This window comes from Osmerus eperlanus, chromosome 14, assembly GCF_963692335.1.
Source record: "Osmerus eperlanus chromosome 14, fOsmEpe2.1, whole genome shotgun sequence".
Classification (NCBI taxonomy): Eukaryota; Metazoa; Chordata; class Actinopteri; order Osmeriformes; family Osmeridae; genus Osmerus; species Osmerus eperlanus.
In genome coordinates this window covers 12989272-13012526 of record NC_085031.1, presented here as the reverse complement: position 1 = coordinate 13012526, position 23255 = coordinate 12989272, and the positions used below count along the sequence as shown (strand labels likewise).

At 42.3% G+C, this 23255-nt stretch overlaps 2 protein-coding genes across 3 annotated transcripts in view; one reads left to right on the top strand and one right to left on the bottom strand.

Moving 5' to 3' along the window:
• The window catches only part of nr3c2 (nuclear receptor subfamily 3, group C, member 2), a 56456-nt gene extending 42595 nt beyond the window's left edge, over window positions 1–13861 (top strand). The window contains exons 5-9 of one of the 2 annotated variants that reach the window (XM_062478695.1): window positions 664–1008; window positions 2895–3039; window positions 6322–6452; window positions 10883–11040; window positions 11955–13861. In XM_062478695.1, coding sequence (XP_062334679.1) covers window positions 664–1008; window positions 2895–3039; window positions 6322–6452; window positions 10883–11040; window positions 11955–12110 — 935 coding nt within the window. In that variant the 3' untranslated portion in view covers window positions 12111–13861. Of the gene's footprint in view, window positions 1–663; window positions 1009–2894; window positions 3040–6321; window positions 6453–10882; window positions 11647–11954 lie in introns of those variants that run through there. The other variant, XM_062478694.1, reaches the window with a different exon arrangement.
• A 5073-nt stretch (window positions 13862–18934) lies between these two features.
• arhgap10 (Rho GTPase activating protein 10) overlaps window positions 18935–23255 on the bottom strand; it is a 47183-nt gene continuing 42862 nt past the window's right edge. Inside the window, exons 21-23 of the mRNA XM_062477569.1 lie at window positions 22682–22768; window positions 21158–21252; window positions 18935–20224 (exon numbers count right to left, since the gene is read on the bottom strand). Of these exons, the coding sequence (XP_062333553.1) occupies window positions 20136–20224; window positions 21158–21252; window positions 22682–22768 (271 nt within the window). The 3' untranslated portion in view covers window positions 18935–20135. The remainder of the gene's footprint in view (window positions 20225–21157; window positions 21253–22681; window positions 22769–23255) is intronic.

The window sequence follows — 23255 nt, the reverse complement described above, 5'->3', positions numbered from 1 at the left end:
ATGCTGTGGTTTGCTTGAGATCGTCGTTCGTCGTTTTGTCAAGTTTACATGTAATGGTTAATTTAGACCGCCAATGTCAAAATAGTGTCAACTTGTTTTTGGTAAATGTACACATACAAGTTATATACTGGATAATATATAACTCCTCTTGCCCTGCTTGGAGGGTAACAGCCAACCCCAACAGATAATATCTTGTACCGTATTTCCCCCCTTACCATTACGCAATTTACTGTACAGACCTATTGTTTCGGTATCCCTTTCCCGCTTAACTACTGTTCTTTGTCAACAATGGGCAGTCTCTAAAGTCCTGACTAACATCCAAACACACGTTCCCCTTAAAAGTTACAACTTCCCCTGAATGGCTACTTCCTCAGGAGATAAAAGCAACAGTGACACTAGTATTTCCTCTGAAAAGGTTGACACTGCAGAATCCTATACCTGGCTGTTCCCTACCGGTGAAGAGAAAAGTGTTATAGAATTTGTTAAAACTAAAGATACAGGACTCTGTTGAGAGGGCTGCTGCTGACCCCCCCCCCCCCCCCCCCCCCCCACCACCTTTCACTCCACGTGTCTGATTGACAATCAGTTATCCCCCAGTTCTAACTTTATTAGCTACAGCAAGATATTGCGACGCTCATACAACAAACACTGCCTCCCTCACAGCGCGCAAGTCCAAGAAGCTGGGCAAACTGAAGGGCGTGAGCGACGACCCCTCCCACCAGGGTGCCAAGGATGGGCAGACCCCGGGCGGCGGCGGCAGCTTTTTGTCCTCAGAGAAAGAGCTGAACACCAGTGTGGCCGGCGCCCTGGTCCCCCACGGCCCCGGGGTGGTCACCCCCTTCCTGCCGCCGTCCATCTGCAGCGTCCTGGAGCTGATCGAACCTGAGGAAGTGTACTCTGGCTACGACAACACCCAGCCCGACACCACTGACCACCTCCTGTCCAGCCTCAACCATTTGGCTGGCAAGCAGATGATACGCATGGTCAAGTGGGCCAAAGTACTTCCAGGTTAGTGGGATTGGAAGAGCTTGCAGGGAAAGGGTTAATTGCTGGATGTGAGAGTTTACACACACACACACTTGCTAACTGTAAAATGGTATCAGTTAGAAGGAGGTGAATCGAAATGTGTTGGCCCAAGCCCTACATAATGTAGCTAGAGGGGTAGCTGATGCTACTGTAGATTAGTTTTTACTGTGTATTCATTATGTGGATCCCTTCAACAAGTAGTGATTGATTTACCTAAACAGGAAATAACTTATTAAAATTGAAAACTGTTGCACCCAAAACGCCATCACTGGACAGGCTTTCTCTCATTCTACTGTAGATAGAATGATAGAGTTCTACAAAAGTACTTTGCAGAAGCCAAATAGTATATAAAATGTATGGGCACCACTGTTTACGTCTGTTTAACACACATAGCATGATCCAATTTAACTTATAATGCTGGTAAATTATTCTGCAAGGTTTTAACAAGATTAGAAATGGAAATCTTATTCAATGCAGAAATCTAATCAAGATTAGGATGCATAAATAGAAACTCGTTTATATAAATGCAGACAGCCCTGTCTTGCGTAAACAAAACAAAAAAGGTTAATTCAAATGCAAAAAAAACAACTAAACATATGGTGGACAAGAAAACTTTCAAATTGAGGTGAACCGGTTCTCCCCAGCTGTCTCGGTGACATATTCAAAAGATGCCTCACAGGTAGCCCTTTGAAGCCATTTAATTTGCTGTATTGCAAATATTTGATACCTCCCGGGTGTCTCCTTGCCGTATCCGGGTGTATAAATAGAAAGCCCAGACAGACAGTAGGGTCAAAAAGAGAGCCTCTGACTTTCAAAGCAGAGGCGCTGCCACTGGTTTACATTTAGACTAAGCTATGCTAATACCATGCGCTAGCCATCACGGCAGGCTCGCCCACATTGACTCCCTTTCATTAGACTGCTTGTCCTTTGGTACATGAAAATATAGTATGTGGTAGAAGATAGCTACTTGGCATAATCACTGACATGCAATGACCACCCAACAAGGTCGTTACAAGCTTGTTTTCAATCATCATCCTACTTGATTTCTAGAGGCACATTTCCTATATTATCTATATAAAAGTACTTAAGGGGTCCAAGTAAGTTAATATTTAGATTATTCGCCGGCCTAAGGAATATTGATTGTTCGTTCTCACAGCTGCTTATGCACAGCCAAGCTAAGCTAGTTTGAACCAAACCAAGGTCCTCAAGTATGAAGAGGATTTAAAGAGAGAAAGGTGTACAGTAGCAACAAGCCACATACCAAAACCCAACAATAAATTGATACTGTGACACTCTGCGCTTGGCAGCGGCACATGGATGACGATTGACACGCATCGACTGAAATAGTCCCTAAGCTATTTATCAAGTCACTTGACATGTCCTCAGTTGGCTTACAATACTGTAGCTAGGCCTGCAGCATGAGGATGAGTAAGTACCACAAGTTTGATTGAGAGTTTGGCAAGTGTCCTGCGAGCGTCTATTTATGGTGCAGCATAGACAACAGACCAATAAAACTGGATGCCTTGAGGGGATTCTTGTACAACAAGTACAGGTAATTACTCCATGAAGGTTTGTCTTGTCTAAACAGTTTTTAGTAATAGGCAATCTTCCCCATGTGACGTGGACACTAACAAACCCAAGTCTGAACATGCGAGCGATGATACGCACACGCTCCCTGAGACACACACACCAGACACTTTAAGGTGACTGTCTAAACAGCTGATGCCACACTGAGTGTATACCCAAACCCATGATTACCCCTGACAGTCTGTTCTGCTTATCTAAGAAATAGTATTGCCACCCTTCCCATCTCATTGGTTCATTCTCTCCTTGATATGTGTGTGTGTGTGTGTGTGTGTGTCTCCCAGGATTCCGGGGCCTGCCCATTGAGGACCAAATCACCCTGATCCAGTACTCATGGATGTGCCTCTCCTCCTTTTGCCTCAGCTGGAGGTCCTACAAACACACCAACGGCCAGATGCTCTACTTTGCCCCTGACCTTGTCTTTAACGAGTAAGTCTTCAGCCATGTTATGCGTACGTATGTGTGTGTCTGTGTGGGCTGGTGAGGGTATAGGATCCATTACATGGGTCCCAAGGAGAAGCAGAATATGGCATAGCAGGCCAGGTATTTGAACAATTAAAGTGATTAAGATGGGGTAGATCGGTTTAGGAGTTCTTACAAAAATACTGTGTACATGCAGTACACAGAAAAGAACAGATCCGTGGTGAACACCTTATAGAGAAGCCAGCCCAGATGCATAGAAACCACTGTAGATGGAGCGTGCCACAAAACCAAAGTATGGAACCCCCTTTCCTCCAAGCAACAACACACTTACAACAGTGTCATCGTCTGGTGGCTTAAAGGCACGTGCTCCAAGAGGAAAAGAAATGTGCACCACGAATACACTTCTCCTTGTTGGCGTCAATCAAAGCCCGGGCGCGAACGGAGAGTCAATGGGGCGCGTGATCGACTCTAATGTATTTGAACAGGAGAGCAGGCACGGGGGGAGTGTGCGTACCAGGTCTGAGCTTATTGGAGCTGTGGGGCATGATTGATGTCTTTCACACAGACTGAGATAATGCTATGGAAGAGGCGGGTGTGGGGAGGGAGGGTGGTAGGTATAGCGGTCCCTGCAGGCCGCTCTAGGGAGTGCTCCGAGTTGGAGCGTTGCAATGGATCTCTGTTGCAACGATCTTGACAGAAGACCACTTCTTCAGTTGACACTACCTTGCTTCTTATCATAAGCTAGAATTGATGCATAATTAATCCATAATAAGAAATAAATTTAGTATCACAGTTTAAGATTAATTTGACACGGTAGGGCTACGATGCTGATGTCTTAGTATGTGCCAGTACTAGGGGGCTAGGGGTGTGAAGATACACTCAGACACGTGACAAGACACGATATTGGGTTCACGAGAACAAGACGATATTTTGACACTATTTTTAAGATGACGAAATACTACTACTACAGTTCTAATTTCTGAGTATGAATTATCACATGCAGTAAAAGACAGAACAATATGCAAGCCCTGTAAAAGGTTTTGACACAAACTCAACTGACTGGTTTCTTTCCTGATTTATCATGAGTCTCTTCAGAACTGTCCATGAACTATGCAACAGCTTCTAACTTATAACTGAAGCTGTGTGTGACCTTCTAACCCTTCGAACCCTATTCCACAAATTGATTTGTGAATTATGTCACATTTGCCTTTCTTAGTGTTCTAGCTTTCCCAACGTTTATAAAAGTAAGCTACTTATCTGTACTTATACTGCATTCCATTTGACACTCCTGCAGTTGGAAGTGTCAAATGGAACGCCTCCTAAGGTTGGAAATCCGACTTGTGAAGTCTTGTGAACTTGTGAACCCCGAGTTCAAAATCCAAGAGTTCAAAATCCAAGATGGCAGCACTGCGTATTAACAGTAGTAGAATATGTAGTTTGACGTTATCACGTAATCTCAGCCTTATAGCAACTTCTGGTGAGACTTTTTTTGTCAACACTGCGTCACACCCCTAGCAAGTACAATATTTTTTTTAGACCTCACTCCCTCTCTGACCTCTTGTCCCAGAGTGTGTATGTGTGTGTGGCTGTGGCTTTTTGTGTGTTTTTGTGTACCAGTGAGTTGTCAAAATGATGGATAGCCGTGGTATTCCAGTTGACAATGCCGATGAGACATTGGCCTTCTGGATTTAGTGTCAGTCAGTGCTCTGTCACGGAAGCAAGCATGTAACCGGTGTCCCTTCTGTACTAGAGGCCACAATGTTAGGCCAAGGTCCCCACATACAGCAGAATAGTAATACTGTACATCAAGAAATATAAAATGGCTCCATCGTCAATTGGGATAGCACTAGTGCAATGCCCATGGTGTATATTTCCAACTGTGACTGTTTGCTAGGTCTTCTGGTTAAAACAGATGCTTGTGCTTTATCTTGTACATTACCCTATTTCTAAGGATATAGCTGAATAACCTTGTAAATTAGCCACTTCTACAGTTAGCTGGTTAGGGTTATTATAGGGTTAATAGGGTTATTCTTGACTCTTTGCCCCCCATTTTGCCCTTGTTTCATGTCAATGTGAGAAATAAAATGTTCAGTGACAAAGCGAAGCCTGCGTTGCTCAGTTTGTATAAGGAAGAGTATAGCTGCTAAAAGTCCAAACTATTCTCAAAAGCTGAGTCTTGACTTCCTCCCTTTTTGTCTTTCTCCCTCTTTCTCCTTCCTTTCTTCTTAAGTCCTTGCTATTGCTTCCTGAATCTCTCACCATAGCAATGGTGCGAGTTAGACAGAGAAGCCAGAGCTGGCAGGTTTTCTTAGTTTCTCCACGAATAGCCTCTCATTTTGGGCAATGAGTCAGAAAAATTGATCTAGGCAGAAAGTAAGTGTGCAGAGTTCTGAAACTCCATCTCGAACTGGCATACTTCTGCAAAACTGTATAAAATGCTACTCAGCTAGAATATACGTTTCTGAAATGCCAATAACTCAATAAGTTGTAACTCTCTATCACACACACAACTAGCCCATTTGAGAACGGATGGGCACCATAGAAAGATTTGGATCAATTACTAGAACCTAACCACCTTGTACTTTCACTGGGAACATATGCATTGAACTCTCCAAAGTGTTAATCACAGAGGCGAAAGGGGAACAGGTTCAGAGCCATTTGTAGTGATCCCTGGTCCCTTTCAAGTGCAGCCACGTCACAGCAGTTGATTTTTTGATCCTAGATGACATGACGGTGATTTAAAGCAGCCAAAGGGACTTCCAAAGCCCCTAAATCTTCGCGACATCTGCGTAGCACATTGTTTATTGGCTCTCCGCTTCGCCTACTCAGGTTGTTGTTCTTCCTCTCTACGCATGACGTCAAGCGTATGAGGATGTCTTATTCAGTTGTGTGTATGTCTTTTACGACTATCCCCAAAATCACTCTTGTACAGGGTTTTATTGCTGGGTGCATTTATTTTGTAATAAAGAGGGGGTTTGGCAATTCACACATATACATCCACACTTGTATGTGTGCGTATGGCACAGAACAATTTCATAATATGTCATACAAGTTGTAAGCATTGCATAGAAGGTTAAACCACTTTGGGGTAAATTCCAGTTTTTCGAAAGTGGGTGGATGTAGTAGAGGCTAGAAGGACATATGATAGCAAAATACAAGCAGGGCTATTACGACTATACACAGAGGCATTATAGAGACTCTCAGAGGCCCTCTAAAAATTACTTGGGTTCTGACCCTGCTGTGTCCCCCTCTCTCTCTCTCTCTCTACCTCCCCTCCATTTTCCCCAGGGACCGTATGCAGCAGTCGGCCATGTACGACCTGTGCCTGGGCATGAGGCAAGTGAGCCAGGAGTTTGTGCGTCTGCAGCTCACCTATGATGAGTTTCTCTCCATGAAAGTGCTGCTGCTGCTCAGCACAGGTGAGTGCTGCTGTTAACTTTAAAAGGGGGAAGGGGAGGGGGGGTGAGAAATTGTACCTGGGAGTGTGTGTGTGTTGGGAGTGTGTGTGGGGATGTGAAAGCGGGTAGGCATGTGTCTATGCGACAACAGCTGAAGTGATGGGGAATGTGTGTGTGGAAGGTTTCTTGCCTGCTGCAGAAGAAACAACCTAGTTTGAGGGAATGTGTGTACCGACTGCTCTGGTTATGTGCGATGCTCTCCTCATTGCCGCAGTCAGCTATTCTACAGCAATATGGAGTGTGTGAGCCATATGGGCTTTTTGGCACTCACCTGGGTCTGTACACTGTTCTACACAGTAAACAAGTACATCACTTGTCACCCGAGTTCATTTACACAGAGGAACAGCTGAAAGAACATATAATCACAGCTGTATAACAATGATATTGAGCTTCTAGCATCAGAGCTACTGTTGAACTAAATTCAAATCACAGTTGTTCTGATGCTACAGCTACAACAGTGTAGTTACAACTGTTGAAGTAGCGTCAGAGCAATCAAGTGGTATTGAGTGACACTGCTTTTGATATGGCAAAACGTAAGATGACAACTTTATCATGACACTTATGCGGTAACCATAAGTGAGACAAGAACAAGAGATATTTTCAGAAGGAGAGAGCACTAACAAGAGCTAAGAATGCCAAAGCAAAGTGGTGGGTTGGGAGTACATTCTCATAGAGAAAAGAGATTAGGGAGAGACCAATTACAGTATGTTATTCAAGTGGCAACCAAAGAAAAGTATCTGCGTGGCTTCCTGTATTGGGGTGAGGGGTAGACAGAGAATAAGAGAGAAAGGGAAAGGAAGGGAGAGAGAGAGAGAGAGAGAGAGAGAGAGAGAGAGAGAGAGAGAGAGAGAGAGAGAGAGAGAGAGAGAGAGAGAGAGAGAGAGAGAGAGAGAGAGAGAGAGAGAGAGAGAGAGAGAGAGAGAGAGAGAGAGAGAGAGAGAGAGAGAGAGAGAGAGGAGGGCACTGCCCCTGCATGATGGGGCAGCTATTTGAGGAGCCTACAGATGGCCAGGGCTTCAGCCTTCTTTGACCCCCCACTCAGAACTCTGGGAATATTTATTGAACATCTTATGTTCTCACCTCAAATGGACCATGCCAAATTGTATTAAAATATGAAATTTCTGTGTTTTGTGGACAGCTTGATATTTATGCGGTGGACATCAGTAAAAAGGAGCAATTATTTGACATGAACAATATTGGTAATGTCTATCTCAAAGACGGGAAGACAGGTCTTGTTTTCTATGTGTGAAGGAGCGGTGTTTTAAACAGCGGAAGGTTGTCGTTGATTTTGTCCTGGTTTTGCCTCACTGTCAGTGTGTTTATCTGAAAGCAAGGGAGCTGTGTTGAGTTTGCAGTAGGGCTGGGAGAGTCGGGGATAGGGGGGTATACAAATTCTGATTGGGAAGGCCGGAATAAAGGAGAAGGAAGAAAAGGTAGAGAAATAGGCAGTGTGAAAGGGTGAGAATACTGTAGGAGAAAGAGAGTACAGGCTGAAGAGAACAAGAGAGATGGAGTAACAACGTGTGAAATGCTAGAGGTAGAGAGAGAGAGGAAGAGCTCGGCCGTCTGTTGTTGCTCTCCTCTCCTGCCTGATCCTCTGGAGGGTTTCCAGAGAGCCCTGCTGTACTTAATAAAGGCCAGTCAAGCGCCGGGCAATGCTCCAAGACCTGCTGTTTTTCTCCCTTTCCTTCAAACATGGGCCGCATTTTCAAGGGAAAATAGCAAACAGGCATATACAGCAAGTATTTTATAGGATGCCATGGTTGCAATTCAAATCAAATAAATTGTACTAATCAAGTCGATTGTGTCCCAAGTAGACCTCTCTAGGAAAAGTAGAGAACAATATATTCCCGTTTATACATTTATTGTACATTGTAGAAATGGTCAGTTTATTGGATAATCTTGTACTATGGTAAAGCATTCAATTGGAATATATTTTAAATTCTCTATTTTGTGTCTATGTACCTTAATGTGCAAGTCTGCGTGAGTTTTTGACAATACAGTACATACACAGAAAAACGCTACTGGATTTGGTTCTCGGCTCCTACCATGACTAAGTATAATAGTTTGCCTTGCTTGCAGAATAATTCAAAGAAATATGACTGCATTAAACAATTTATTTTGACATTATTTGTGCTTGTGGTGTCGATCAGACAGATCTGTCTGAACATGCTAATCAACAGAGCCAACAGATCTTTGAGGCCGTATAGAGTATAACTTGTGTAACTGTGTGCGTGTGGCTGATATTAGTCTTTGACCTTGGCTACGGTTTCACCAGCCCTGTGGCATGTCATGTGACTCTGTTTGGGATGGGAGCAGGGCTGTGACCTGGTAAAGACAGATGTACCTCTTCATCCTCCACAGCAGTGGAATAGAACCCTATTCACCATTTGCAAACAGTTTTGAGTATTTAGACCTTGGCACAAGATGGCCGCCATGTATAACCCAGATGGAGTTATCACAGTATTAAGTGTTATAGAATGTGGTTAACTATCCGGTTCTTGTGCTTTCTGTATCGTCACAGTTGTGGATATAATTTATCCTTGACCATTTTACTCTGTTTTTACATGAAGAGTATTATTTAATAGATCTTGACCTTCTCCAAAGATTTCCTTCCTCGACCGGACGCTCCATCTTCCTCCTTCTAATCTATCACTCACTGAACCAAGGAAGGGACCCCATCAGTTAGGCATGCTCTGTCATGGGGCTTCAAGAGGAAAGTGCATGCCTCAAAATGTTACTGGCCCTCACCTTGTCACAACACCTCACACCTATATAGACCCAGACACACACACACAAACATATATATATATATTGCGATACATGATTTACATCCACACTTATGAGCTGTGTGCAAAGAAATTGACTTCTAAAATGGGTTAGCTAACATACACAAAACACCAACCCCTCCCCCCTCCAACAGAATAAGAATTACGGTTCAGTTGACAAGCCTTGGTACCTGCAGCTAAAATCCATTCTTTTGACACGACACCAATTACCATGGTATAATTGCTCCACTTTTTGGCTGGCTGCAGCCCTAAATGCCAGGCTCTAAAAAAGGGCTATGTGGGTCAGTAGAACGATAACAAAAGGTCCGAACCCTGGCCCCGGTGTTAGCGCTTTCTCGTCAAGTCGGCTGCAAAACAAGCACAGAGACAGGCAGAGAGACAGGCCTGCCCCTAGCCTTCCCAGCATCCTCTCTGTTTTTTTCTGCTTGTCCTGCCTTTTGCTCTAGTAGACAGCAAAAGAAGGAGAATGTGTAGGTGCACAAACATTGACCCAAAGTCAATCTATTTTCAAAAGGATGCAATTCCAACTGACAGGACCTTGCCCCTTGCCTGTGGTCATATGTACTGCTGAACAACAGGTTGGCAAGGCAACATCAAGGTACATCTGATTCAAGAAGGCCAGTCAAGTTATAAATGTATACTTTAACTCTTAGCCTACATATTGAACATTTAATAAATGATGAATCTAGATTCTTGAATGTCATGTTGAACCAGGTGAGAATTTTAAGGTGGAGTATGAAAAAGGGAACATTTGACATGCTGAGACATGCTGCAGCTAGAATACAACCTCCAGAGGCTCTTTCAAGCCTTAGGGGGTACACCATCCATTCAAGATTGAAAGGGTATGGCATCCAGCTCCACCAATTGGCTTCAGTCACTGTCATTCGGATCACATTTCATGTTCAGCAGTAGCTGTCAGAGGGTTTGTTAACTTTGATCTCAAGGATATTGCTTTGGTAGAAGCACTGAGCCAGTCAAAATTGCTTTATGCATTCAAAAACAAAGTTGACCCTAAAGAGACCTGGGTGCTTATTATCTGTAGAACTTTTGATTACTACAGCTCTACAACACAGGATGCTCTTAGAACTGTTCCCCACAGTTGCTACTATGCATTAGATATTTCCGAACTTAAAAGCTCTTTCTGTAGGCGGGGACATTCCTTAAGAGGGGAGGTGTTTCTTAATCAGTTAGCCGGTACCTTAATGTCTATAAAGAGCATTTGGCAAGCACCCATATCTCTGACTTTGGCCTCGAAACAAAGATGAGAATCCTGAAACTGACATTGATAAAGATTATATTTAATAGTCTGGACAGTGGCCAATATGCGACTTTGACGCCTGACAAGCGATGACATTACTATGAGTCGTATCCAGTACTGTTAGACCCACATGGGTCTTTCATTGCCCACGCTTATACCAATGTTAGTTTGCCAACAGTCAACACTTAAATATACATTTTTTTTCTTCTTGGTCAAAATATGCACATACTGGCACAAACGAGTGCGTGAGACTGTGAATATGTCACGATAACGAGCATGAGCAGCCAATGATGAGAAGGATCGAGCTTAAGTTTCTTTCCCTGCGTTTTCTCCTTTCCTTCAAGTTCCCAAAGAGGGTCTGAAGAACCAGACGGTGTTTGAGGAAATGAGGGTGAACTACATTAAGGAGCTGCGGCGGTCAGTGGGCAAGGCCACCAACAACTCCGGCCAGACCTGGCAGCGTTTCTTCCAGCTCACCAAGCTACTGGATGCCATGCATGATGTCAGTGCAAAACACACACACATACAAGCACACCAGAGTCCCCTTAGCAGTCAGTCAGGACCAACTCATGTCATTCATATCACTGAAGATGTATTAGGCAATAGCACAACACAGTGGGCCAGACTAATGTGTTTACTTAAGAGGTCAATGATGCGATGACCTTTGGGGAAAGATTATTGCGTTCCAATGATCTGCCAGAGGGGATTGGTTAATTTTGGAACAGGCAGAGACCAGCCTTTATCGGTGAATGGAACACAGTGGGATCAATGTTCAAACCAACAGTGCAGTGGGTCAATACAGCTGCCGAACACAGAAGCTCCAACTCACCGTCTCTTCTCTATGGAGAAACCGTGTGTGGTGTGAGGGTCGCTGAGTAAGAGTTGATTACCTCAAAGTCCTTAAAAGGCACTATGTTGGAGGCAGAATCTAGGGAGAACTGGTGGCGCCCCCCAGTGGTAAACCTGAGAGACATAAACTACAACCTCTCTCCACCCCCACAGTGGTGTTACTCAGTGATCTCCACAATGTCATTTTACCAGTAACTGGTTCATAATCATGTAACTAGGACCAAGAAGTCAGATACAGTAGCCATCTTATGTATGAATACGGTGGCTACGTATTACCAACCGTTACCGTATTACCACTATTACCATCACCTGCATCATTCAATTCAATTCAATTGGCTTTATTAGCATTAAGGAACAAATGTTCATATTGTCAAAGCAACGGTGGAGCCACAGAAGCAGTATTCATATCATTACTATGGACATCGGTATACTATACAACTATCAACTATCATTCTGTCAGGCAAATGTACACTTTATATAAACCGAACGCAAACTCTCTTGCATGCAATGAAGTACTATTGCATCTTTTCTAATAATAAATATGATCCCTCTCTTCCTCTTGTACAGCTGGTGGGGAACCTGTTGGACTTCTGTTTTTACACTTTCCGCGAGTCACAGGCCCTGAAGGTGGAGTTCCCCGAGATGCTGGTGGAGATCATCAGCGACCAGATACCAAAGGTGGAGTCGGGCCTCACGCACACCCTGTACTTCCACAAGAAGTGACTTGAGTTCACGGGTGCAGTGAAGAGAGACTGAAGTGAAACGCACGGCCGAGTGAAGGCAATGGGAGAGGTGAGGACGGAATTGAAGAAGGACAGCCCCACGAGGAAGGACCCTTACCAGTGGCCTACTGTACCGTCTGGCCGCCAGTCAGTTAGACGGCCCCAGGCCCTCACCCCCGCCCTGCACCCCTCATCCTCCAATAGGGAGTGACACAGAGCAAAGCGCAGGAAGGAGAGGGAGAAGGTTGCCCCCCCCCCCCCCCCCCACCCACACACACACACACAGAGACACACACAGAAACGCTACTGTCACCGATTGATGGCCAGAGATGTGAGGAAAGCATCTCAGAGCCAAGGACAATACGTTAAGGAGACAATGTGACAAAACATCCCCTTGAACCCAGCCACCAGTGGGCACCCCCCCCCCCCAAAAGACGATGACAATTTTATATGGATTCGAAGCCATACATTTCTTCGGTTGCGCTACACAAACACGTCCGCTGATACCACACAGAGGCTCAATCACACTCTCAGCAAACACACTTCTAATGCGCACAAACACTGACACACAAGCCTCTCTTGCCCCTCCTAAAAAAAGTTAGGATAAACTTGGCTTTTGCATTTTTTTTTTATAGAGCAAACAGCACTACCATGACAATATGAAAAAAAGACAACAATGCTTACAGTAGATGTTGCTTTGCAGCCATTTTATTGAAGCATTGCAAAAAAACACTAACAGGCAAACTATTTTCTTGACAAAAACTAAATCTAGATTATTTGTGAGGGGAAAGGATTATTTGAACATACTCAAAGGGCTATACAAGCTTATTAATAAGCTGATAGTTGCATTAAAAACAAACTTAATTCCACTTTTAATTATGTGCACTACAACATATTAGCAACACTGCAACATCGATTAACTCGGTTTTCTAAGAATTGTGTATAACAATCAAAACCTACTCTTTATATGCAAAACTTCAGAGCTGACAAGGATTCTGTGAAGTGACGTAAAGGAAGTTTGAGTACTGAGAACGTGAATCTGTCATGTCTTTAAATAGAGTTGCAATTTAAGGCTTTCTGCTGTAGAATTATAATCTACCATTGCTGAAAGATTATTTCCATCCCAAAAGAGTGTGGGAGTACGGAACACCACACGTTTACGATTTCACTGCTCAGCCACAGTGTTTTCCTGTTGTAATGCGTTTGACTGCTGACTACCAAGTCATAATTGCCATGAAGTGTGTGTGAAAGACATAACACCCATTATTTTGTCTATTTATACAAAAAGTAAACTGAAAACCAGCCCTTTGTGGAGAAGTCAACCAACTCTTACCTACTGTTCCCAGCTATAATAATAAAGCATTTTTGTATTATTGTGTTGCAAAAAGGTTTAATTTTGAAAAAACCTGACATTTTACATCAAGGTGCTTGTTTTTTGTCCTTGTTTTTATGCATTCAATGCTAATTATTTCTGGTAGCTACACATGTACAATTACAGTAGCATTAGACATCATACTGACACCAATAGCAATCCTACAAACACAAACTGTATGAGGTTGGTCAGGGCAGAGGAGTTTTAAAAATGTCATTACTCTATGGTGCAGTGCTTTCAGCAAATGTATTAACTTAACTGGCAAACTTGTGTATAAAGGGCACTTGCTTACGGTCACATTTTACCCAACTGTTGTACAGAGAAATGTTTGGAATACATGTTGATAAATACTGATAAAGGACTAACGCATTCGGCTTGGCCACCTGTTCTGCTTTTGTGTGTTTCCCATCTTGTCACTGGGTACTGAACGTATGGTAACTACTAGACGTATGGTATTGCCCATGCCTAGTCATCTGGACCATTCTGTACTTCTCTCACATTTGGCTAAGAGCTTAGCGGTTGTGGAACACTATGATGACGCTACTGAAAATCGTGAGTGATAGAACCATTCAGGAGTGAAAAAAGAAAGAGGCGGGGTTTGATTTGTTATTGTGAGTGATTTTGAGTAAGAGTGGGTGTGTCTTTGGTTGTATTCGATTTTTTTCTTTCCCTAGCAAGCACGAGCGATCTGCTTTTTGTGTGTGTGGGCATTGTTCATTTATGCTATGGGATTAAGCATATCCTATTGCCTGACACGGATTTGCACAGAAGAGTTATAATGTGAAAATGGGGCATTAGAGTGCCAAGCGTTGTCTGGCCTGGCAAGCAATTGTGACTTACAGAATGGGAGACTTCAGCACAATTCCAGAGGTAGTGGGTAGATCCATCATAAACGCTAAAGAGGTCTCTTTGCTGATGGGTCTTTCTGGGTGGGCCCCCCCAATGCTTCAGATGACTTCATAATCTTTATGTTTTTGTGTCTCTTTATGAGGTTTCTTTGGTGATTGAACCTAAATATGTTTGAAGGAGATAGGGTAAACAAATAACAAGATTATGATATGACAAATGGATATGGACTACTTAAATCTTAAACACTGACTTTGCAAACCCGTGTCCTTATATACATTACTGTGTTAACTTTTTGAAGGACTGAGAATAAGCAGTTTTGTCTCCTTTTACTCACCCCCCCCCCCCCCTTAAAAAATAGATTTGATGTCAAAAAGGTTCATAGGACGAACGGGAAAGTATTTTTGAAATAATTATATTTTGCTGAAAAAAACAAAACAATATTTAAGTACTTTGTCTAAAAATAAAACCTGAGATCTTTTTTTGTAAAGTAAAAATGTTTATGCATGCTTTCTGATGAGATGTTTACATTGTATTTAAGAAGGGAAATTGTGCCTTTTTATCTCACCTGATTTACAATTATACAGGATCTATTGTAAATAATACAGCAAGTCTATGTTGGGCAGTATAAGATTTCTACTTTCACCGTCTTGATGGAATATCAACAGTCCGTGGCTCTCCCTCTAGTTATATGGTTCTTGTGTTGGACATGGTAAGAATGAGGATGGAACAGCCAGAACGCAAGGGGAGTGAGTAACTGTATGAATGTACAAGAAATTGTGAGAAAGACATTGCTACCTGAATGTTAGAGAAAGAAATTATTTGTTTTGTCTTTATTTCTTCCTTTACAATATTGCTAAATGTTAAATGATTTTGCATCTTTAATCTTCTTTTTGCATTCAGAATTAGCAAAAAGCTTTTTTTTTTTTTTTTTTACAAAGTAGATATAGTATATCAAGTTATGGATCCATGAGTTGTTGCTGTTAACATGATTTCCTAACCCATAACGCTACTGTTTGATAAGCAGCACAACCACGGAAAAAAAATAATCACAAACTATTAAAGCTGATATATGTCTACATAAAACCCTTCTTGCTTCTTCAGTTCACAACAAAGATTCCAAAAGAGAACATTTTGAGAAGGAAGTGATGGATGAAAAAAAATGTCTGCACCTATCTTGCTATACACCAAGAATTGTCAGTACGACATTGGCACACCAACCAACATTTATTATATAAATCAATCAAACTTAGATTTATATAGCAACATTCAAAATGATCAAATGCAATTTAAAGTGCTTTGCAAGCGATTGACTAACATTTGTTCTAGCCGTAACTAACAGTAACATGACCCTGTAGAGTAACCCTCACAAGGTTACTCTACAGTGGAGCCACAGCTGTATTTTGTGTTGATGAAGATGAATCCACTGTAGAGCAATTAAGCCAGATACCCATACCAGACCAGAACATTTCCTGTCTATACTGTAGATGATTTTATACATCCAAAAAGATTTTTTTATCCAGTGGTTTGAATGATATTTGAAAGAAGCGATCCACCATACATAAATATCCTTCATAATAAATAAATGAAATAAAATCAACTAGTTCCTCCAAACTGTATATATTGAAGCAGATATTGCAATACCTGTGTTTGCAAAACTATTGGAAGATTGAAATAAAACAGTAACAAATATTAAGCTGGTTTCTTTTTGGTTTGTGCATGCCCATGACATTACCAAGAATGGGGGATTTTATGTAAATAATCTCAATTTCTCTCTCAACCCCAAAATGAGTTAAAATACAGGAGAGAGATGGAAATATGTTGGCTAATGGGCAATCTTATCTGGTTGGATCTAGAACAAGGAGTGTTGGAGAGGGAGGAAGGAAGGAGTTGGAGTGGGCCAGACAACTGGAATAAAGCTGTGCCAGGAGAAGGCTGGATGAGAGAAGGCGAGGGCATTTTGCTATTCTGTGTTCAGATAATGCTACAATAAGACAGATTTGTTCATGCCTTCGTAATTTGTCATAATGGAAAGATGTTAATCAGTATGAAGATATAATTTAACTAATGACCTATAAAGGTATAGTTTAGAGGTAGGCCGACATAACAGAATCAGAGAGGTTAAATTGAGCTAAAATTAGTGTAAAAAAACACACACACAAAAAAAACGAAAGGATGGGGAGCACAGTGCCTCCTACATTAACCTTGTTTAAGCCTGATATGAAAATACGCCCTGGATCTGCCAGACTGCAACCCAGACAGCATTAGGTTTCCTCTCCTCCCCATCTCTCTGAAATATCCACAGCCCACTCCAAATCTCCCCCAGATTTCCAATAGCGTTCACTGTGTATTTGTGCCAGTTAAACAGAATCTATTGGATCAGGACGATTTTACGGCTGTGCTCGAGCACATGGCAGCTTCTATGGCCCACTTTGCTTCTTTTTTTCTTCTTTTTCTTTTCTTTCTGCTGTGCTTCTCTCTGCATCAGATTTGTCAGTCTCCATGTTTTTCTCTTTTTTCTTTTTAATTATCAAACCGTTTGCTCAAAATGTAGACAAGTCATGTTATTTTAATTTCATTTGAACATCCGGACTCACTCCAGACAGTTTTTGCCAAGATTGTTATCAAAGCATAATACCCAGACAAGGTTTTTCCTTCTTCTAGTGAGCACAGACTGTGTAATGTTATGTCATGGGCTGATTCCCAGACTACATTGCTAATGCCGACCAGGGCGGTGATGTAAGCAGTCTAGAGGACTAGGGGCTATTAACTAGGGCCGAGGGACAAGGCGTAGTGGGATGATGAAGACAGCTGGAACGAAGCCAGGGGCGCTGGGGGAATAGGAAATGAAAACATCCAACCGGATTTGAGAAGAGAGAGGATCCAGGAGAGTACGCCAACATTCAGACAGACAAGAAGGACAAAACAGGCCAACCTGCATCCGCTCTGTTTCCCTTCATGCAATGGGAGAGATCCCATCTGTTCTGCGTAAGCAAGCGGCTAACAGACACTGTAAGAAGAAGCACTCGACAGGGATGGACACAATCCCCAATGTATTTTTAGATTAATTAGAACCTCTGTACACTGGGAATGCTAGAATGCAGGGCTTCTTCCCCCACATAAAGTCTACATACTTGCAGCAAGACACCACAGCTGAATGACTATGGGATTGCCAGTGATTTCCCAAACAAATTACCCAGAGATCCTCGGGGAGGAGAGAAGTGGAGCAGACAGATGATGAGTGAGAGTGACACAGAGGGAGAGTGACAGAGCAGGAGGGATGGAGCGAGAGGGAAAGCGAGAGAGAGAAGGCAAAGGGAGATAGCGAGAGTAGCTGATATATAGGAGAAAGATCACAGCATAGATCTACTTCATAGAAAAGATGGCAGATAGAAAGAGAGATATATAAAGACAAACAATAAAGATAGAGGTAACACTGATAGAGGTAGCAAAAAAAAGTAGCTAAGGAGAAAGCAGGAGAATGAAAAAGAAATTGAAAAAGAGACACATGCAGACAGTGGTAAAGCCTATATGATTCAGTAGTGTTTTGGCACAGGGACTATATAAGGCCTGGGAATGCTGATAGTGGAGAATAATTTACTTCTCTCATTAGCTCTTTCTCGTCGCATTATTTAACTACTGCCACCATCACAAGAGAGCGCAGCGGAGCACTGTACCATGGCTCCCATATCCTGACAAAACTGCCAGCATTACTAACGTATAGTAAGTGGACGACACATGGCGTTTGCAAACAGTAGATTTACATTTAGTCATTTAGCAGACGCTCTTATCCAGAGCGACTTACAGTAAGTACAGGGACATTCCCCCGAGGCAAGTAGGGTGAAGTGCCTTGCCCAAGGACACAACGTCAGTTTGCATGACCGGGAATCGAACTGGCAACCTTCGGATTACTAGCCCGATTCCCTCACCGCTCAGCCACCTGACTTCCCAATAGATACATTTCTTACTGAATGTCTTGGGCAAATTGTTATGTAAGCTACAGGGATCTAGGCTGAAATTTCTGTTGATTATTATGCTTGTGACCCCTGGGCTTAAACAGTTTGTGATATGTACCTGTATGTGTGAAAACGGGTGCGTGGGGTGACATGCTATTTAGTCAAAAGGAATTACATAGAATACACAGAGCTACACTAAGTGTTGAATAAGGTCTGTCAATTAAAATTAAAAAACATGATAATGAGTTGCAGCACTTCAGATAGGACCAGTCTGCTCAATCTGGTTCCTGGAGTGCTGCTGTACAGTCCTGTAGGTTATCCAACCCCATGTCCAAAACTTCACTTTCCCTGACAGTACATCATCATCGCAAGTGCACAGTGCCCGTGATGCAGTCGGTGATTAAGATGTCGGTGAGACACACACACACAGATTCATCTTGTGCCCAAAATATATATATTGGGGGGAAAATATAATTACCATACTAAACAATAATGGAGATTTGATCATCACGGGTTCAGCTACAATTTGTACAATTTAATTGAAAAATAACGTGGTTTTCACTGCCCTGTCATTTTAGATTCAAGTTCATGATTAAATATATATTTTTATTTTTATATTCAGTTTGTGAAGGAAGGTAAGAATCCATAATGGGGCATGAATAAAAACATCTTTATTTATTTAACGTTGATCAAGAGGATATTCAATGTTACAAAAAGGAAAGTATGCCAGGGGCTTTTTCAAATGTCATAAATCAATGTCTTAAATTACTGCAATTGCCATCCAAAACAAAACAACAAACCACATAACAAAAGCTCTTAGAAAAATGAAACCATCTCTTGGTGAACAGAAGTCAAATAAATGCGTATGTGTTGGTATGTGTGTACTTTCAATCTGAAAATCCCAAATGAAAAAAGAAAAAAAAAAGTTTGAAAACCATTGACCACTAATAGATAACTTTTATAATAGACTCAACATTTATGTCCCAGTGAAAAATAATAACTATATACACAGCGCAGACATAAGCATTGAAATACTGCATTTTGGTTGTGATGGTAATATGATTATTTCTCATCGCGAAATTGGTTTGTTCACTTTAAACAATCCACAATTGTTTTCTGTTCAGAAATCCTTGAACGTCGTCAAACACGGGTCTTGATAACACCCGTTTCTGATTTCAGGTTTAAACATTCACATACACATTCCAATCTGCCAAATACCTGGAGTACAGCCATTGAAATATATGTGCCTTGTTTACAGCATGGTTGAGTTGCAACTGTTTGTAGGAGAGTTGGATTAAAATAATGTTTCAACATTCTTTTTGATTTTAACGGGATAATGTTAAAAACCTTTTCTTAAAAACAACTAAAGACAAATAAAAGATTGTTTCCGTTATACTAAATCACATGCAATCAATGTGCCAACAAAATAATATGGATAAATCACTGTTTGTGAGGAGTAGACGAACATTCTTAAAATTACAGTACATGCAGCCCCCTTGAGAACAGAATACAATGACACAGCTTATCATTTTGAAACTTACCCGTAGAGTATACACATTGCAATTCAGTCTTGGTGTTTAAGGCACCTAAATATATATATATTTGTATGTCCATACAAATAAACTTTTTTTAATTAATCCAAGTATAACTCTTACGCCAGGTTTTCTGCAGCAATACTGAAAAAACAAAGTCTCTGGCAGTTGCATGGAGTCAAAGGCTGGAGAGAATATTGGTTTTATAACGGGAGTGTGTCAAAACCAAGTTCATGGATACCATGAATATGTGGTCCGTTGTTTTTATGCGTTCTTTTTTTTGGGGGGGTGGGCAAAGCGATGTGGTCCCCCGGTTGACGCTACAGCCATTCCACATAGTTTTCGGGGATCAGGCCCTTCTTGCCCTCCAGCTCCCCCTCTAGCCACCCAGGCTCCCTGGAAAGCGTGACTGCGGAGAGGGGTACACATGTTGGGAGATGGGGGAGGACAGAGAAGGGAGAGGCATCAGAACGCAAGAACAAAGAGTAAAGACCTGCTCGTCAGTTGACTGGGCGAAACTGGGCATGCCACTTGAAAAGGAAAAACAAATGTTTTTTTGTGGATACACAAGTGTGGTTAAGGCAAACTTGATTGATTGGCTTCCTTTGTGCTTTCAAGGTGGATTTCAGAGAGGGAATGTTAGATGTCAGCTATCAGGAGTAGAATTGTGTAATCGTAGCACTGCTAATAACTGCTAAATCATTTACAAAAAGTACATTTTGAGATATGGTGGCACCTCTTGACGGTCTTCTGTGGGAAATGAACCCTTGTTCTAACCCTTGTTGTTTAGTGTGGTTTTCCCCATCTGAACCTGCCAACCTACACTGCCAACTGTCAGTTTGGGTTTTGATGATGTGGATGCAATGTCCTCAATAGATAATCTGGACCTTAGGCGGTTCCAATATTAGTCTGACAAGAGGTAAAATGAAGTCACAGAATAATAATTTATAAATCACATTTATATATAAAAAAGTGACTCTTAACTGGTGATGGGTAAATGTGCTGTCTTAACAAAGACATGATTAAATGTCCTCTTGTGGAGACTCCATACCTGGTGATTCTTGTTTGTCTCGCAATGACAGCGAGGAAGGCCGCAAGAAAACTAAAGACTCCAACTCAAAGCCTCATTTCCCTTGTGAGTGATTACAGCTCAGTCAAGTCGCTTTTCAGACACTGGAGTGCAAATCTGTATCCCTACAATTCACCCCCCCAGCCCCTCCGATTACAGATCAGATTGGCCATCCGTTTTTTCTCTCTCTCCTCATCTCCTCTTGGAATCCAATATGCCGGAGCCCCGCTTCTCTTCTGAATGAGCGACTGGTGTCGGCGTGATAACACTTACCGGAGTTGAATATTGCGCCGACCTGGAAGGAGAGCTCCGAGTCATGCTCGGCCTCGCACGGGTACACCGCCTTGGCTTTCCTGCTGTTGGTGACACTGAAAAATGAAGGCAATCAGTGAGCTGGTGGAGCTCTGGAGAGAGGATTACTGCAGAGTTCAATCTGGGGCCCCTTGTCCTGGCCCAGACTCTCGCTAGCTCGCTGCCCACAACAGAACAGCCAAGTGGCGGGGCACTGGGGAGGGTAAATCAGCAATAAATAAATAAATAACAGACTGCGAGTTACAAGGGCGGTTGTTGAGAGGATTTTATCTAGTGTCAATCTACACCCCCCCCCCCCCCCCCACCCGCAAAACCCCTCCTTTTCCTTGAGAGATGCAGGGACTGTTCCACCACACGTGTCAAGGCCCTCATCAGACAACAGTGGGATAATTACAAATGTGAAAGCTGGTTTTGTGCACAAAATGGATGCAGAATTGAAAACCTGTTGGATCTCCCGGCATTCCAAATAAAGTGAGAGGCATTCAATACAAAGTGTTTGGAGACCCTTTGAAGATACGTACTGAGAGGGAGTTTGGAAGTGAATAGGGTTCTCCCCCATTGTTTCATAAAATACAATGTGTATGGGCCTGAAAAAGTGAAAGAAAGTCTAAACAAATCAACTCTGTGTTTCTTGAGCCAAGTTGTTTTTCCTCCTGCTTGCATAGCTATCTCAACCGACAGTATTACCATGTCGTCTCAGACTTCAATACAGGATGGCCTGATTAATATTTCATACGCGTTTCGGCAGAGCAACAACAATGTAAGACGTAGAGGTAGTCGGAGAAGAAAGTATGAAATACTTCACATGAAAATGTTTCACGGTCAGAGTTGCCAATGCAATAATCTATGACTATGCAGCTGGTTAAGATTGTGAATGGTTTATTGTTAAGTTTAGTGTTTATTTTTTTACATTTAATTTATTTACAGGTCTGCATTTGAAGAAAGAATAACTTTTTAAATGTATTTATGTGAAAATAACATTAAGGGAATGCTTGTCAAATGGCTAGGCTGTCAGCAATATCCTCTGTCATTTGAAAGCATGGAAAATGAATTCATCATTTAGTCTGGGGGGTAGCTGAGTAATAGATCACTGTAATGAGCAGAGTCTACAGTTCCACAGAGTCTACTCAAATACCTATCCGTGTGTGTCAGTGTGTGTCAGTGTGTATGTGCGCCAGTTTGTTTAGTGGAAGTTTGAGAACAGCAGAAAATGGGAGAAGCCACATTTAAAGTTAATAATTGAGTGAGTTGGAGAAGATAGAGAAATACAAAGAGACAGAGACTAGACACAGTGACTGGCTTGGTGAGAGAAAGAATGTCTTTTCTGGAGGTTTGAAAGAAAATCACGGCTACTGGTGTAGGCAGCCGAATCCTTGTGTGTGTGTGTGTGTGTGTGTGTGTGTGTGAGTGATAGAGTGAGTGTGTGCGTGCACCTCTTCTCCGAGGTAGCTACAGTAGCCAGTCTAAGGGAAGCAGGTGCCTCACCTGTCCTCCGGTTTGTCCCTGTCAGCTGCTGTGGGGGAGGCGTTGCCGTCGCAGGGGAGACCCGAGTTCATCCAGGAGGCGGCCGCCCTGCGGACACGGAAGACACACAGCACAAGATCAGACGTGTGTGGGACTGCTGTCCAGTGACAACAACGGAATGACCCCAAAGACCGAGTAATGCAGGGATATAGCTGTTAGTATTTGGCACAGTAAGACCGTGCATGATAACAGAGGACAGTTGACTGGAGGACTGTCAAGTACGTTAAACCATGGTTTTGTGCTCATGTAGAATAAAGCAGTGTGTCCCCTACTATTATATTAAGGGGGCGCCCCGCCCCTCCAACGGCACCCCCTGCCCCCCCTGGAAGGTCAAGTAAATTATTATTTTTTAATTTTATTTTTTAATATAGCACCCGATCACAAAATAAGTAATTTAAGGTTATCTTTCCTATAAAACAGGTCAATAGCTTGCTCTCTTACTAAACAAACTAAATGGCCTTATGTTATTTATCTTATTTACACGACGGCATGTAATTTCTCTCCCCCCCCAAAGCTGTAAACCTAGAGGAAACAC